This window comes from Diabrotica virgifera, chromosome 3, assembly GCF_917563875.1.
Source record: "Diabrotica virgifera virgifera chromosome 3, PGI_DIABVI_V3a".
Classification (NCBI taxonomy): Eukaryota; Metazoa; Arthropoda; class Insecta; order Coleoptera; family Chrysomelidae; genus Diabrotica; species Diabrotica virgifera.
Genome location: NC_065445.1, coordinates 22,647,838 through 22,665,515, shown reverse-complemented (window position 1 = coordinate 22,665,515; position 17,678 = coordinate 22,647,838). Strand labels below are relative to the sequence as shown.

At 32.8% G+C, this 17,678-nt stretch overlaps 1 protein-coding gene across 1 annotated transcript in view; it reads right to left on the bottom strand.

The window, feature by feature from the left end:
* LOC114329820 (fatty acid synthase-like) overlaps window positions 1-17,678 on the bottom strand; it is a 164,881-nt gene that overhangs the window by 14,192 nt on the left and 133,011 nt on the right. Inside the window, exons 21-22 of the mRNA XM_050646366.1 lie at window positions 14,387-14,864; window positions 6,634-6,789 (exon numbers count right to left, since the gene is read on the bottom strand). Coding sequence (XP_050502323.1) covers window positions 6,634-6,789; window positions 14,387-14,864 — 634 coding nt within the window. The remainder of the gene's footprint in view (window positions 1-6,633; window positions 6,790-14,386; window positions 14,865-17,678) is intronic.

The following is a 17,678-nucleotide window of genomic DNA, read 5'->3' as shown; positions in this document are numbered from 1 at the left end:
GCGTGTTTAAAATAAGGCCGAAAATGGGTAAATTGACTTATTTTAAGTACCTTTTGTTCTATAAAGTTTTTGATTTTTCGACAAAAAAACTACGTTTTCAGACCGTTTTTTCCAAATAACTCAAAAAGTAAATATTTTATCGAAAAAAATATTTTTAGTAAAAGTGTAGCCTATAAAAAAACGAAAAAAATGGTGTACCAGTAAAGTACAAATTGAGTAGAAGCAAAGTTGTAGCTCACGAAAAATACGATCTTATTCGTCTAATTCCAAATCGAATAATTCAACGCGAAGTCACCGAAGAAAAAAGCGTTTTTCGGGAAAACCTTATTACTATTTTTAAAGTATCGAAAAAAAGCTTATTATTTGTTTTTTACAAAAGTTTACAGCATCAAAAATAAACGAGTTACACTGAAAAAAAGTTGGCCCCTTTTTTTGGTAAAAAAAATCTTGAAAACCTCCCTCTATTTAGCACCCTAAATGAAATTAATCGTTTGGATTTACCATCTATTTTAACTGTATGTGTATTGTTTATATGATCTGTAAGTTTGATTGGTTTGAAGTGCCTATTTTTGAAAACATTTGGTTTTATAAAAAAAAAATTTTTTCTAAAAATTTTTGAAAAATTTCATTTTTTCAAAATAACTTAAAAGTATTAGTGATAAGAAAAATCTTAAAGAGTAAAAATATGTAGGTTTTGCTATTATAAATATGCTAGTTTCGTTTTGTTTCTCCGTAAGACAAAAATTGGTTAAGATATGGCTGTTCAAAATTTGCATACACGCATGATTAGTGACCCATTCAAGTTTTCTCACTTATGACGCTTTCAAAAATAAACACTTTAAACCGGTGAGACCGACAGATCATATAAAAAATAGATAGGTAAGTAAATTGTTTGTAAAGCGGTAGCGATTAATTTCATTTGGGGAGCTAAACACGGCGAGATTTTCATGATTTTTTACAAAAAAAAAGAGGGTCAACTTTATTTTGAGCGTAACTCGCTTATTTTTAATGCTAAAACTTTTGTTAACAATTAAAACAAAGCTTTTTATAAACGCTTTAAAAAAGTGCTTAATTTTTCGGTGATTTCACCTTGAAATATCCGATTTGGAATTAGACGAATAAGAACGGATTTTTCATGAGCTACAACTTTGTTTTTATTTGATTGATAGACTTTACTAATACACCATTTTTTGTGGTTTTTTATAAGCTACACTTTTGCTAAGAATATTTTTTTCGATAAAATATTTACTTTTTGAGTTATTTGCGAAATACCGTCTGAAAACATAGTTTTTTTGTCGAAAAATCAACATTTTTAATGGCAAATAACTCGAAAAGTATTGATTTACGTAAAAAACTCTATAGAACGAAAGTTGCTTAAAATCAGTCAATTTATCCATTTCCGGTCTTATATTGTTTTTTCACCCCCGAGAAGGGGTGACTGTCACCCCCCAAGTAAAAGCGACCAACGGCACAATTTCAACTTTGAAGTGGAGGGTAAGTAGAACCTGAATCCAAATTTTCATGCAATTCGGAGTTGCCCCTGAAAATTACACGGTATCGCCGAATTTCATTTACTGGGCTATAAGTGGTTTCTCGTGAAATTAGTGGAAGCTGCAAGATCGAGTTGCAAAGTTACAGCATATCTAGGCAAGTGATACCCGTGAACCCAGCGGATAAGGTAAGGGCATATGCCAGGGGTGGCCAAGCTCCTTGATAGTCAGAGCCACTTTTCACAATTAAAATTTTTTCGCGAGCCGCAATTAAAAACGTATTCAAAAAGTATGTAAAGAAGGTATGTACAATGTTTTTAATAGAACTTTTATTTATTGAAAACAGAAAAAAAATACGAAATATTTAAACTTAATTACATTTTTTGCTTATTCTTCTTCTCGTTGTCCTTATGGCCCATAAAAAAAGAGTCGAACTTTGCTATTAGCCATCCATCTTTTACCCATTTCTTCCACGCCTTCCGGTCTTCTTCCCATTTCCTTCACCTGTTGCGCTGTTTTCCGTCTCTTGGTTCCGATTTCCTGGATTTGTTCCATCCACCCCTTTCTAGGTCTGCTCCTTCTTCTTTTCCCATGTCTCTTGGCATCTGTCACCTTCTTTACTAGTCTGTTCTCGTTCATTATAGTTATATGTCCAAACCAATTCAGGATTCTTTTTTCAATTTTTTTCTCTATTGGTCCCCGTCTTAGCATGTTTCTAATGTTTTCGTTCCTTTCTCTGTCCAACATTTGTTATCCTTCTTTTGGTAATTCTTTAAAATTTGGTGAATAATTTGTGGTAGCACTTCTCAGTAATTTTTTCAGATACTGGTTAATCAATACTGATATGTGTTAGGATTTCACGAATTTTAAAATGGAATTAAATGGTCCATACAAGTACGTTGTTTCTAATATGGATATAATTCGACAAGCGTCCTTTTTTAATTTAGAGTATGTACTTCGATTTTGGTACAAATTTACAAAATTCGGTATTCGGCGTCGACTTATAGTTTTATTTTCGAGCTTGATCTTCTTGCGTCTCTATTAATTTTAATTCTCCACATGTCGTTTGGGTCATATTATGGTAATAAAAAATTCATCTTATGGACCATGTTTATTTCAAATTAATTCAGAAAAAAATGAAGAGACGATTTAAAATATTTTAAGTTTTGAAATAAATTTTGGACTTCGGTCAATATTCCGTCTGGCTTTTTTATTTACTCCTTAAGTTGTTCTAGTTTAATATTGTAACAATTTTTTTTTAATTCGAGTAAAATGACTAAATATACAAATCGGTCTGGAGTGGGCTGATTACTGACTTTTTTGTCGCGCCACTCTTAATATTCTTTCGCGCAGTTTTCGATTTGTCATATCACTCTTAGCTTGGATGGAAATGTAAGTTGTTATAAAGTTGCATTTGGTCTTTCATATTTGTTGTCAGTAATTTAAAAAACATTCTGAAACACACGTGGAACGATAATAATTTTTTTAAATAATAACACAAAATTGAAAAGAATCTCGGGTACTTTTATCGAGAGCCACAAGTAATCGCATGTGGCTCGCGAGCCGCAGTTTGGCCACCCCTGGCATATGCCTTACGAGCTCGTATAATGTTTTCCGGTAAAGGCCTGACCAGAGAAAAGATCGGACTGTATTAGTACGCGGAACATTTTACAGATAAAATATCGTAGTTTTAGTTTCCGGGCATTTACATTAGTTGTAGTAATAGTAATTTTTTCAATATTATTTAACTTCCAAATATATTTACGTATCCTTTTATTGTTTTTAGTTAGAATAAATGTGTTAAACTCACTTCTGTCTTTTATATATATTGGGCTAGTTTTAAGCCTTTTAGAAAGCAGTCTCGCTGGTATCTTAAGTACACAGTTTGGTATAACGGAGAGATGTTACCTTTATATGTGGGGCTGGTCAGCAAAGATACACTTGTTCATCCATCAATACTTTATTAGTTGCTAAATACAATGAATTGTATCCAGCTGTAGACGACAATGAGTAAATTCTATTCTAAACAGCAAGCAAAACTTAAACTTAGTTGAAACTCTCCCGTAATCTGACTTACTAATTAAAATTAATGATCTCTTTTTATTTACATATTTATTATATTTATGATATCATAATATCATCATTCTCTTTGCCTTATCCCTATGCGGGGTCGGCTTCCCTAATTGCATTTCTCCACACAATTCCATCTTGGGCCATATTAATGTTAATCCCCTTTACCAACATGTCCTGCCTTATCGTCTCCCCCCAGATCTTCTTTGGTCTTCCTCTCCTACTCCTTCCAGGAATCTGCACTTCAGCTATTCTTCGTATTGGGTGATTAACGTCTCGACGTTGAACATGACCAAACCATCTTAACCTATGTTCTCTCATTTTGGCATCAATTGGTGCCACACCTAGACTTCCCCTAATATACTCATTTCTAATTTTATCCTTCTTTGTCACTCCACTCATCCATCTAAGCATTCTCATTTCCGCCACATGCATTCGTTGTTCCTATTTCTTTTTCACTGCCCAACATTCAGTTCCGTACATCATAGCCGGTCTTATGGATGTTTTATAGAATTTTCCCTTCAGCTTCATTGGAATTTTTCTGCCACACAACACACCACTCGCTTCTTTCCACTTCATCCATCCAGCCCTAATTCTGCTGCATGCATCTCCATCTATTTCTCCATTACTCGGTAATACCGATCCTAGGTACTTAAAACTATTGCTTTTAACAAATGATCCAAAGATACCATTTTATTTGTAGTACCTCCATCTTTAAATGAACATTCCAAATACTCTGTTTTTGTCCTACTAAGTTTTAAACCTTTTTCCTCCAGAGCTTGTCTCCATTGTTCCAGTTTTTGTTCTAAGTCTCTTTCACTATTTCCTATTAACACTACATCATTAGCATACATTAGGCACCATGGAATGCTACCCTGTAGTTTCGCTGTTATCTGGCCCAAAACTAATGAGAATAAATAAGGACTAAGCACCGAGCCTTGGTGCAATCCTACTTTCACCTGCAATTTATCAGTCTCTCCCACACCTGTCCTAACACTAGTCGTTACTCCCTCATACATATCTCTCACAATCTTTACATATTCGCCAGGGACTCCTTTCTTATTGAGTGCCCACCACAGAATCTCTCGAGGAACTCTATCATATGCTTTCTCAAGATCAATGAATACCATATGAGCGTTGGTCTCTTTTCTCCTGTATTTTTCCATCAGTTGCCTTACAATGAAAATTGCATCTGTTGTTGATCTGCCCTGCATAAAGCCAAATTGATTATCGGATATTTCGGTTTCTTCACGTATCTGTCTATCAATGACTCTCTCCCATATTTTCATGGTGTGGCTAAGTAGTTTTATAGCCCTGTAGTTTGTACATTGTTGTATGTCTCCCTTGTTTTTGTAGACAGGTACTAATATACTTCTTCTCCATTCGTCTGGCATTTGGATATGGGATGATATCATAATATGCTTTTATGCTTAATCAGCGGGATTCTCTGGGTCACAGAATCAATGAGTGTGCCATATACGTAAAACAATATCGTATTAAGGGTATAGGCGCAAAATGTCGCCTGTAAAAATATTCAATGTGTTTTAAATGTATTCATTTTTTCGAATCCTGAGAAAACTAATAAGTATTTTTGAAAAATTTAAACGCAGAATGAAAGATTACCTTATTACCGAGGGCCGAAAGTCCCTGAAAACTTCTATAATGTTTATTTTTATAAGTTACAGGGGTGAAAAAAACAGAAAATTTATTGTCATTTTTAATTTCAAATATCTCATTCAAAAGAAACATTTTGGTTATTCTAAGGGACTTTCGGCCCTCGGTAATAATGAAGTCTTTCATTCTGCATTTAAATTTCTCAAAAATACTTATTAATTTTCTCAGGATTCGAAAAAAATGACACCATTTAAAACACATAGAACATTTTGACAGGCGACATTTTGAGCCTATGCCCTTAAGTAATTAATCTATTAATCTGAAGGATTTTTAGAAGTATCCGAATTATCTGAATATTGAGTTAACTTATGGCACAACAGTAGATATACCTTTTCTCAGTGAACCATCACCTATAGAACTTGAGATTGATTAATAATTTCATACATGTGGGGTTAAATTACAAGCTCACAACAAGAGTAGTGAGTTCAAGTCCGACCGAGATAAGAATTTTTAACGTAGGTTAAAGTGAGGTTTAAGAAAATAGAGGACGAAGAATTGAAACGATGAGAAAGAAAAATACAAAGAGGTAGATAACATTTACAATAAAAATAAAATAACATTGTACATAAAAGTTTACGTTTAAAGAGTAAGATGGTTCGGATACATAAAGAGGATGAAAAACAATGGAATGTGGACAATTCGAATGTAATATAATCTTCGAATTGCTTCCAATGCCCTGTGACTCTTTATTCTCGATCGACGATGATAAATAAATGTTGCCAAATGTCTCTAGTCAAGTCGTGGAGTGAAAAAAATGCTTTTATTGACAGCTACTGAATTATTACACTACAGTTGTTGGTTAGGTAAGATTGTATAATAGACTGCACACTAAAAGAGTCCGAATCCCCTAATTTATAAGTTCACCAATAATGTACACCTCAGCACAAAGGTTAATGACTCTAGCAGAGTAACAAAAGCTTTTTACTTTGAAAGCTGACAAATAATATAATTTAAACTATGACGTTCGGTATTGAAACACTATTTGGCAATTCATTTAATTTGCAGGAAGTTGAATAAACTGGTAATTAAACTATTAACACGTTGACGGACAGAACGTCTATAGACGTCTAATTTCCGTTGATGTAATGTGACACAACGTCTATAGATGTTGCATTTTCTCCTATTCTACTTTACAAAGTACATATAGTGTCACAACACTTGCTTATACATTTGACACACTGTCCGTCAACGTGTTAATCGATATGTTTTACAATCACACACAGTGAAACTATAAAAAATTAGGAAGTTAAGATTGATGTCAGATTTCAAAATTAAGGGAATAATTTGCGATTGAACAGAATGACGAAAAGGTGGAAATAGAACAACTATAGACATATATTTGTAAATGTACTTTGCAAATATAAAATTGTAATAAATTACTAACGTAGTTTTATCCTACCTGATTCTTAAGCTTTGATATCCTGTGGTAACACCTTTTCTTGAAACAAGTACAATATTTTTGGCTCCTCTTAGTACTAACCAATCAGCCAACTCTAATCCAAATCCTCCTAGGCCACCGACGATAATATAGGTTTTATTGGGGTAGCAAAAATATCTAAAAGAAATTAAAAACTTTTGTGTGTACAAGTGTACATATTGGACTTATATCTTAAGCGGGCTCCACACTCTCGGCGAAGTTACTTCGCCAAAGTTGACCGAAGGCCGAAGTACCTCTCTACACACTCGTTCTACTTCGCGAAGAAGTGTGATACCGACAAAGGAGCGGTGCGATACCGACAAAGATCCCTTTGACTTGGACGCGCCATACCGACAGATAATGGAAGTAGAACGAAGTGAGGCTAAGTTACACAAGGTGGCCGTCTACACTCTCGTACTTGTTGAACCTCGATCGACTTCGGCGAGAGTGTGGAGCTCACATTATACTGTACTGTGGAATATCTCACACGTTTTTTTGAATATATAGGACATTACATTTATTTGTAAGCATGGAAATAACATCGTAATAACCAAAATATTGCGTGACTCAATTCAATGTCCAATAAACAAAACGTGAGTTAACATTCGGAAAACCTCTTGCGCGGCCCCGTAGACTCAGCAGAAATAATCGGCTGTCCCAAGTAGAAACACTGTAAGCGCCAATTCGAAAGATGTTCACCAGAGTAGAAAACGTAAAGGATTCAACTTTTCAAATTTCTATTTTGTTTGAAATAAAAGTGAACACACATTAATTTAGTAAAAAATACTCCTGTTTTTCAGTAAATATTTTTATGTCTGAATTTTATTTCCTGACTATGTTTTGAACACATAGTGTTTTTATTTGGTAAACCTGAAAATATAGTATCAAATTTCCCACTTTTTAAAGACATTAAGTACTACAAATGATACTTTATTCAAGTTCCTTTAACAAATATATAACAAATTGCAACAATTTAATGGTCAGTGTCTGGGTCATGTAATTGCTGTCATCCAGGGTTATGGAAAAGCTTGTCCACTAGTGTCTCTGAGACTGACCAATTAAGCCAAAACGACCATCCGTTTTCAGGCATCAAAGAAATAAGTTTCTCTGTTATTTCTGTATAGGTCATATTTATACAAATTATATTAAATTCTCTATATACATATAAACAAATTATATTATGCAGTTTTTAATAAAAATTTTCGTTTATTGATATAACTTTGTATACAGTAGGAAAAATGAAAGAATACCCATGAACGAACATACAAAACACGCTGTATTTTCCTGTCACCGTGCCCCACAAAAAATTGGCCATCGCAAGTACATGTAATAATTATTGTTACATGTACTTGCACTGGACAATTTTCTTTGTGACACGGTGACAGGAAAATATAGCGTGTTTTATATGTTCGTTCATGGGTATTCTTTCATTTTTCCGACTGTATATAATATTTATATTAAAGTTTAGTTTAACAGCTTGTAGTTTTTTTTATTAATTTGGGCTCTTATAAAGTCATCTTACTCAAAATTCATCCGACTTACAAGTGAAAAATCGACTAATTTCTGTAATTTTGCAATGTTTTGCAGCATCTGTGTTTCTTATTATTGGTCAAGGTTTACCAAACATTATTTTGTAGATTTTTCTAAGAACAAAATTCATTTGTAAGGACTATTTATATTTGTTAGTTTACGAATTATAATAACTTAAACAATTAAATTGTTTATAATAAATTCTCGTCACTTCCGGCGCAAAAGAAAGTTATAAATTCGAATTCAGCAGGTCAAAATATTATTCGATTTTTATTCATATTTGATAATTGATAGGTAACACCCAGTTTAATTTTAAAAATATATTTTAAATAATTAATACAATAAAGTTAAATATTTTATACACGACAAATTTCTACTGCACTTATTACAATAACCATCAATAACTAACAAACAACTAAAAATTGCCTTGTAAATATCAATGGTCTCTGCGAATATAAAATGTAAATCATGCAATTCCCACGGTAAATCACTGTAAATCCCAAAAACCAAATAAAAACACTGTATATCCCGTATTTACAGTGTTTATACTTGGGGATATGGATATAATGTGTTTGAAATTGGTAAAGTGAAGATGGAATGTGATATAATGTGTTTCATAGCAATGTTAAATTGTGGTTCTACTAATTTTTTATTTTTTTCTTCCTTGGTAATTGGTAGAAAACAACACTCTAAATCCAAAAATGCAATAAAAGTGATTTTGAAAAAAATGGATATACAGTGTTTCTACTTGGGGCAGCCGTAATATGTCATATTATTATATTTCGCACATAAACGGTTCTATCAAATTATTATTATTAGTAGTTTGAAACGTGAGTACTATTTAGACACTGTCTCTTATTTACGCCACCGAACTGCCTCTGGTTAAGTTATCCATAAAGAGAGAAAAAGTACAATCTTTATTTTTCAGAAGAGGAACATGAATAATCGGTTCGGCTAGACTGCTAGACCGATTATTAGGGACTAACACCACAATAAGTTATTAAAAAGCAAATGTATAATAATGTAAATATTAATGTTGTAGAATATGGTCTCAGCATACGAAATGAGAGAGCTGATATCCTTATGCAGTTATGTAACGAAGAAAGTTTGATAGTATAAAATATATGGTTCAAGCTCTACAAGTGGCTTTGTACGTACATTAGAAGAGCCAAGTTAAATTTTCTAGCGGTTGTATTAAATTGGTGCAGCATACGTTGTAAAGCATCTTCATTTTGAGAGATTAGTATTGTAACGTCTGCATGGCAGATTATTTAAAGTTGTTTTTCTTTAATTTAGTATCCTTTTTAGTTTTTACTTTTTTTATTATTCCATCTATAATCAGATCAGGTTTAACAACACAGGACTCAGAGAATTCGTCTTATTCCATTTTCAACTTCAGTTAGTTTTTCTACTTTTACTTTCATTGTGTTGTTCTGGTAAATATTTTCGATCGTTTTAATTACTCTTAGAGGCATCTCTCTTGTGTACAATAAATGGATAACGTCCTTTAATTTGACGCTGTCAAATGCCTTCTTAAGGTCCACCAAACATAAATATGCCATTTTGTTGTATTCTAATGATTTCTCTTGAACTTCCCTCATTATAAATATAGCGTCGGTGCATGATCTTCCCGACCTAAAACCTTGTTGTGACATATTCTGCTAATGTTGTAATTACATTAAATTTGTTTATTATCACTTTGGTACTGCTGTTAAATATCCAAGTTAAAACATAATCAAACTAGTTGGAAAAGCCAAAAGAAACAGAAGATATTTTGCAATCTTTCAAAACTGCAATATGTAAATAGCCAGAAAGAGAACTCGAGAAATCAAAACGAAATTGGAACACTACAACCCAAGACAGACGACGTATACAACAGAAAACGAATTAATCAATCCCAAGACTCAGAAATATTTACCACATTGGTCGCCACCGTTAATCACAAAATCCACTATAGACTAGTAGACCAGGACTAATCTGTAAAAAAACGTGTATTTTTGGATGTGAGAGGTGGCATTCGGATTTTTGCAGATAAAGTTAGGTGACACCTTCGGTAATAATAATTGACTTATGCTCCTTCTCAAATATGCCCGGAACATTAATAAAAAAATTAAAATATATTTTGAAAAACATCGATTTTTTCTGCTTTCTTTGCTTATAACTTTAAAACGGTTCGTTTTGGAACAAAGTCGTCAAAAATAAAATAAAGATAATTGAATTTTGTATGATATACTACTGGTCAAAAATGTCTTAAGGTATTACCTTTTCTGCAATATAGCAATAAATACAAAATAAGGGGGCAAAATACGCCTGTTGTTATTCAACGTTTCTTAACCACTTTGGTGGCACTTAGAACCTTAGTAATTCGCTTAGAAAATTCTTATAACTTACTTAAAAGGTATCTCTCTTAACTACTTAGCAATACAATCATGCTGGGACCTCTCGTCAGATCATTCTCCCATTCTAATTGACCTAGACTCCAAAGTCATACTCAGAAATAAGCCTCCAGTCCTAACCAATAACCAAACAAATTGGAACATATTCCGAAGTGCATTAACAGAACAAATATCAACGAATTTGCCACTTAAAACAGAAATACAAATTGAAAATGCAGTACAACAACTTACTACCTCCATACAAAAAGCGGGATGGAGTGCTACACCTGAACAAACATTATGGAAGGAAACCATAAATTGTTCTCTGAGTGCAAAAAACATGATTGAAGAAAAAAGAAAACTTAGGAGAAAATGGCAAAACACACATGCACCTATTGACAAAGAAAATCTAAACAGAATTACCAGAAGACTTAAAAATCTATTAAAAGAAGAAAAAAACAGGGGGATTCAAACTTACTTAGAAAATCTGACTCCATTCAAAGACACTAACTATTCGCTATGGAAGGCGACGAGAAAAGTAAAAGGACCAAAAGACGCCATACCTCCTTTAAAAAATGCCAAAGGTAAATGGGCAAGAACAGACACAGAGAAATCCGAGACATTCGCAGAACATCTTTCGACAGTATTTAGTCCCTTTACTAGAGTAGTACCATTAGAACAAGAAGAACCATTTCATTCTTTTCTTGAGGCTCCATATCAAATGGAACCGCCAATCTCCAAGTTTAATATTAAAGAAGTAAAACAGATAATAAATAATGAGATACAACCTAATAAGGCACCAGGATTCGACCTCATAACGGGTAAGGTCCTTCAGGAACTAACCGATGATTGTTACAGAATAATCACTATGATCTTTAATGCTATGTTAAGTCTGCACTACTTCCCGTTGCAATGGAAAGTGGCACAGATTATACTAATTCAAAAACCTGGAAAAGATCCAAAAGATGTCAACTCATACCGACCGATAAGTCTGCTCCCAGTCATCTCTAAGGTGTTTGAAAAACTTCTGTTAAGAAAAATAAAACCAATATTAGAAGAGAAGAGTCTCATACCTGACCATCAATTCGGATTTCGTAATCAACATAGTACAATAGAACAAGTTCACAGACTGTACACAACAATAAGAACTAGTCTCGAAAACAAGCAATACTGCACTGCAGCCTTTTTAGACGCCTCCCAAGCTTTTGACAAGGTGTGGCACATAGGACTTCTGTACAAATTAAAGAAAAACCTACCTTACACTTACTTCAAACTGCTTCAATCATACCTTACAGAAAGGAGATATCTGGTAAAATATAGTGAAGCCTATACAAAACTCTACCCCATCCTATCTGGTGTACCTCAGGGTAGTGTGCTCGGACCGATCCTATACCTAATATATACGGCTGACTTGCCAACAAGCAATGACCTAACACTTGCAACATTCGCAGATGATACTGCTTTCCTGGCCTCTCATGGTAATCCAATAATAGCATCAGAGAGACTGCAACTACATCTGAACAAAACAAATGAATGGCTTAAACTCTGGAGAATTAGAGTAAACCCCTCAAAATCCACACATATTACATTCACTCTAAGAAGAGGTACATGTCCAGAACTTAATCTCGATGGACATCCTTTACCTCAAAAGGATGACGTAAAATATCTAGGTATTCACCTTGACAAACGACTAACTTGGACCAAACATATATGGACGAAAAGACTTCAACTGGGAATTGTATACAGAAAACTTTACTGGATGTTGGGAAAAAACTCTCACCTATCGATCGATAACAAGCTGCTTATATACAAAACAATAATGAAACCCATTTGGACATATGGTTCGCAGCTCTGGGGATCAGCTAGCAAATCTAATATTATGAAAATACAAAGATTTCAATCCAAAACTCTAAGAACAATCGCTAATGCCCCTTGGTACATCCATAATGACGCAATACATAGAGATCTTCAGGTACTATCAGTCTCCGAAGAGTGCAAAAAATCTTCTGAACAATATCAAAATAGGTTGCGGGTACATCCAAACACCCTGGCACACAATCTTCTCAACAAGCAACAAGCAAAGAGATTGAAGCGATATGATCCCTTGGACCTACCTAACCGATCCTGACAGAGCCTACAGCAGAGGAAGCTACGCCATCCAACAGCGTCCAGCCATTGTGTTCTGTGCCAGTTTTACTTTTAGTTTTCGTGCTCGCGTATCAGTGTATGTGCGCATCTCACCGGTAAACAAGGTAATGTGTGTGTGTCGTGATGCTTTGGTCACTGGACCTTACATCTCTCTGCCATTGTAAAGACAAACAATTTTACTTATTGTTTTCATTGTAAAACAGATTGTAAAAAAACTTGGATGTTAATAAAAAAAAAAAAAACTTAAATGGTCTAACAAATTTCATTAAAATCGATTTAATAGATTTTGCATAATAAATTTGCAATTTAAATGTTTTTAAAAAAGTTCAAATTTTTTAAAATCTCTCTGAACAAAAAGTAGACCATTTAGAAGTTGGCTAATTTTTTTACACATAAAGAGGTGCTGTACATACACTTTACAGAATTAAAATCGGATTATTTATGGGGCCTCAGCAATGTTTTAAAATTATAAACAACTTTTTGGCTTATAAACAAATAGCTTTGTTTAATATTAAAAAAATTAATTTTTAGCAAATAACTAAAACCTGTATAATTTCACTTAAACTTTCAAATGCTGTCAGCAGAATTGCTATTTTATTTTTTAATCAAAAGTTATTCTCGTTCAAAAATTGCAATTTTTCGATTTTTTTAATGTTCCACCGCGGTTATCTCGAAAACTATGCATCCTACGAAAAAACTTGTAAGAACATTTTTCCTTAGAATTACCCAAGAAATACAAAAAAAGTTTTATTTTGCGAAAAATTGGTGTTATGTAATTCCTTAAGTTCTTTGTTTATAACAATCTTATCGACATCCGTATCAACTGTTACCCAAAAAATTCGTGTTCTACGGGTCAAAATACATAAAAAAACTTGGGTAATTCCGTCTAAATAAAGGAGCCCGTAGCACCCCCTCCTGGACACAGCACTAATTTGTTTATAAGCCAAAAAATTGTTTATAAATTTAAAACATTGCTGAGGCTGCTTAAATAATTCAATTTCAATTATGTAAAGTGCATTAGATAGGTGGAGTGCTTCTTTATATGTAAAGAAATTGACAAATCTTTGTATGTTCTAGTTTTTGTTGTGCAAGATTTTAAAAAATTTTAATTTAAAAAAAAAGTTTAGATTGCAAAATTATTATGCAAAATCTAGTAAGTCAATTTTAATGACATTTGGTGGACGGTTTTAGCACATTACAAAAATTTTCTAAGCGAATTAGGAAGGTTCCAAGTGTAACCTAAGTGATGGAAAAACATTGAATATAGACAGGCTTGTTTTGCCCCCTTATTTTATATTTATTGCTATTTTGCAGCCAGGGTGTTAAATTACGACATTTTTAACCAATCGTATCTGATAGAAAATTTAATTATCTTTGTTTTATTCCTATACAACTTTGTTCCAAAATGAATCGTTTTAAAGTTATAATCAAAGAAGTAGAAAAAAAACGAAATTTTTTGAAATTTTTAAATATTTTATTTTTTTTATTAATGTTCCGGGCATATTTGAGAAGGAGTATCAGTCAATTATTATTAACGAAGTTATCACCTAACTTTATCCGCAAAAATCTGAATGCCACCTCTCACATCCACCTAAAAACAGATCCTTCCTGGTCTATAGGAGAATGGTTAGAATACATAGGGTGTTAACTAAATATATCTCAAAATTTTGTGTTTATCTTACTTGGGTATTCCTATAAACTTCTCAGGAACTGGTTGAGGCGGTTGCTCCACGTCTCGTATTTTTATCATAACTTTTCCCATGTGTTTACCGGTAGCCATGTGTCTAAAGGCTTCTTCCAACTGATCATATCTAAAGCAAGTTATTGGTAGAGGAACAATACATTTACCCTCACCAACATTTTCTTCAAAAAACTTAGCTACTTCCTTTTTTGTCTTCGGAGTTTCAGTAAAAATTTGATCCAACATGACTCCATGAAAACTACATTCTTTTTGCATAAGTAAAAGATTGATTTCGTTATTGTTAGCCAAATCGAATTTTCCTATTTCTACGAAACTACCTCCGGGTGCCAAACATCTAATCGAAGCTTGAAGTTTTTCTTCCGCTAGAGAATTGAGAACCACGTCTACACCTCTGCCACCCGTATATTTCTTTACCATGGTTTCAAAGGAAATATCACGTGAATTACCTATCTGGTGTGCTAAAATAAAAAACGATATTATAAAATAATTAATTTTTGCATGTACTCGTATACAGTATCGGTAAGAGTTTTTATTTGACCTGTCGTGTTTTTTAGAGCATTGTAAGAATGTTCTGAAACAATCAAAGGATGAATTGATTGAAATTGCAGCTCACTATTTTTAAAACGTTTTTATATACTTGGCTTGGTTGGTGTCGTCACGGACTCCGCAAATTTTGTAATCCATTTTAAAAATAGTTCTAGGCTACGTAGGTACCTGAAATTTTCAGAATAGCTTAGAACTAGCTAACAATGCAATATCTAACTGCTATTATACAGAGTGATTGATTAGTAGGGTAAAGCTCCGTAGATCCGTTATTGTAATGGATAGCGATAAAAGTTAATAACAAAAATTGTAGCGAACTTTGAGCTTCACATTACAAAATTAGTTAGAATTATACAGGGTGTTCGATAAGATAGTGGCAGATCAAACTTATGTTTTTTTTTAAATGGAACACCCTATATTTTATTTTATATTCGAAATCTTCTTAACTTCTCCATTACAAAAATATAAAAGTTTGGTATGTTAAACAGGGTATTTACAAAGTTATAACAATTTTTATATGAAAATCGTAACAAGTTCAACTCCCTGTATAAATAAAAATAAGCACAAATGCAATGGTTTATTGATGCCATATTTTTTACTTATTTTCAACACTTTCATAAATGATTGATATTCCTGATTTTCTTTATATTGAATACAGGGTGAGTCAAAACGCAAGTACATTATTTTCTCAGTAATTTTAAATGAAACACCCTATATTCTATATCACTATCGAAAAGTACTATTACCGTAATTTAATTTATATATAACATTCCCTATATCTAAATTTATTAGATTAAAAAGGGTTCAAGGCAGGTTTTGTTTATATTCGATTCAGAGTTGGACTACCATCTCCATATAGCAACTATTTCAGCATCCTTATGCATCATCAGTGAAGTTTATGCAGTCACAACTCTGAAGGGAATATAAACATTCTGCCTCTTTTAAGGCAAACCATCGCGATGCAATGAACCCACCTTTTGAGACGCAATCCAGCGACATCTCTCGTATTACGAGGAAAACAACGAAAAGCCCCAGATACAAAGTTTACTACTTTTTAAACAATTAGAATAATTGTAATAAAAATATAATAAACAATATTTTCAATCTAAGACTTTTCGTTAATAAACTGCTTTCTGGCTGCATCCCATATCTCCGGATTTTACAATATATAATCACGTAGAGACGACGAAAATAGGAGAAAGCAAATAGAGGACACTTAGGCCACGCATTTACCTTCTCTTCGTCTAGGAAAAGGACCGAAAGACAGTTTCTAAATACTCAAAAACTGAGTAAAATGAAAAAGATTAAAAAGGGTTCAAGGCAGGTTTTGTTTATATTCGATTCAGAGTTGGACTACCATTAGTTTTTGAGATATTTTCATATTTCAGAGCAAATTATTAATTACGGGTCTAAATCTTTCCAAATTTTAGGTAAGCCATGACTGAATTGTCTAAAACTGACAATATACGATTACTGATTAACGATCTGTAGTCAAAGTTGGCTATAATTTTTGTTATTAACTTTTATTGGTATCTATTACTATAACGGATCTACGGAGGTTTTCCCCTCTAATCAATCACCCTGAATGGATAAATCGATTTTTTTTATTTCAAACTATTTTAAAAATGTGGCTAATGCAATGATATTTTAAAGTACATACGTTAATAAATCGACATCTACAAATTGATGGTGGGCCAGTGGCATTAGACTGCATACTGAGAGTTCCCTAGTTCGAACACGGCTGTTGCGTGTCTTTCTTTAATTGTTTTAATAAATAATTAAAAGTTGATATACTTACTTAAATTCGTATTTTATAAGTTAATTATTATATATAAATATTATATATACCATTTTAAACAACCGTGCTATTATAAAAAGTACTTTTTTTATACTAGTGTAATTTTTGGAATTATAATTTTAACAGTTAATATACCTATTGTCGAAGCGAAGATCGGTGGAATATGCGCATTTTATCAATGAAATTCGATATTTTTAAGATATTCCAGAAGCCGCTACACATAAAATGTTTTAACGACCTATTCATCATTCAGAATTACTCAAGGGATATTAGTACAGTTAAAATAATTAAGACGATAACCGGATAACATTGATTTAATGAGTAAAATCTAGTTTTTTTTACTTTAATGACAAAAAAAGCAAGCCCATTAGCAGAACCCAATTAAAAATTATTTTGCACATCATATTTGAAACATTATTTGGTTGAAAAATCTCATTTTTGTTGGCAAAAAAATATATTAATTTGTTTGGACTAAATTACAGTTGTGCTTATCTTAAAAAGGATATGTTACTATCAACATTCGCACAGTGTTGCCAAGCTGAATTTTGTTATTTTGGGTGTAAATTTTTTCCACGGATCTCCGAGGGTATAATACTAAAAATTCATATTTTATTCTTTCTAAACATGTTGTGTCCTTTATATAACAAAACCGTGTTATTATAAAAGTACTTTTTTTTATTATAGTGTAATTTTTGGAATTTTAAGCATTTTATATCGTCAAATTATTTTATATTCTATAAATAATAAAAACGTTTTATTATAAAAAAAGTTCTTTTATATAAAAGTGTAATTATTATTGAATATAAGCCACATAGTCCTGTCGCCAGGGGGGTACAACGGCCTCCTTAATTCAGATGGACTTACCCAAGTTTTTTTTTAAATATTTTGACCCGTAGAATACGAATTTTTTGGGTAACAGTTGATCCGGATG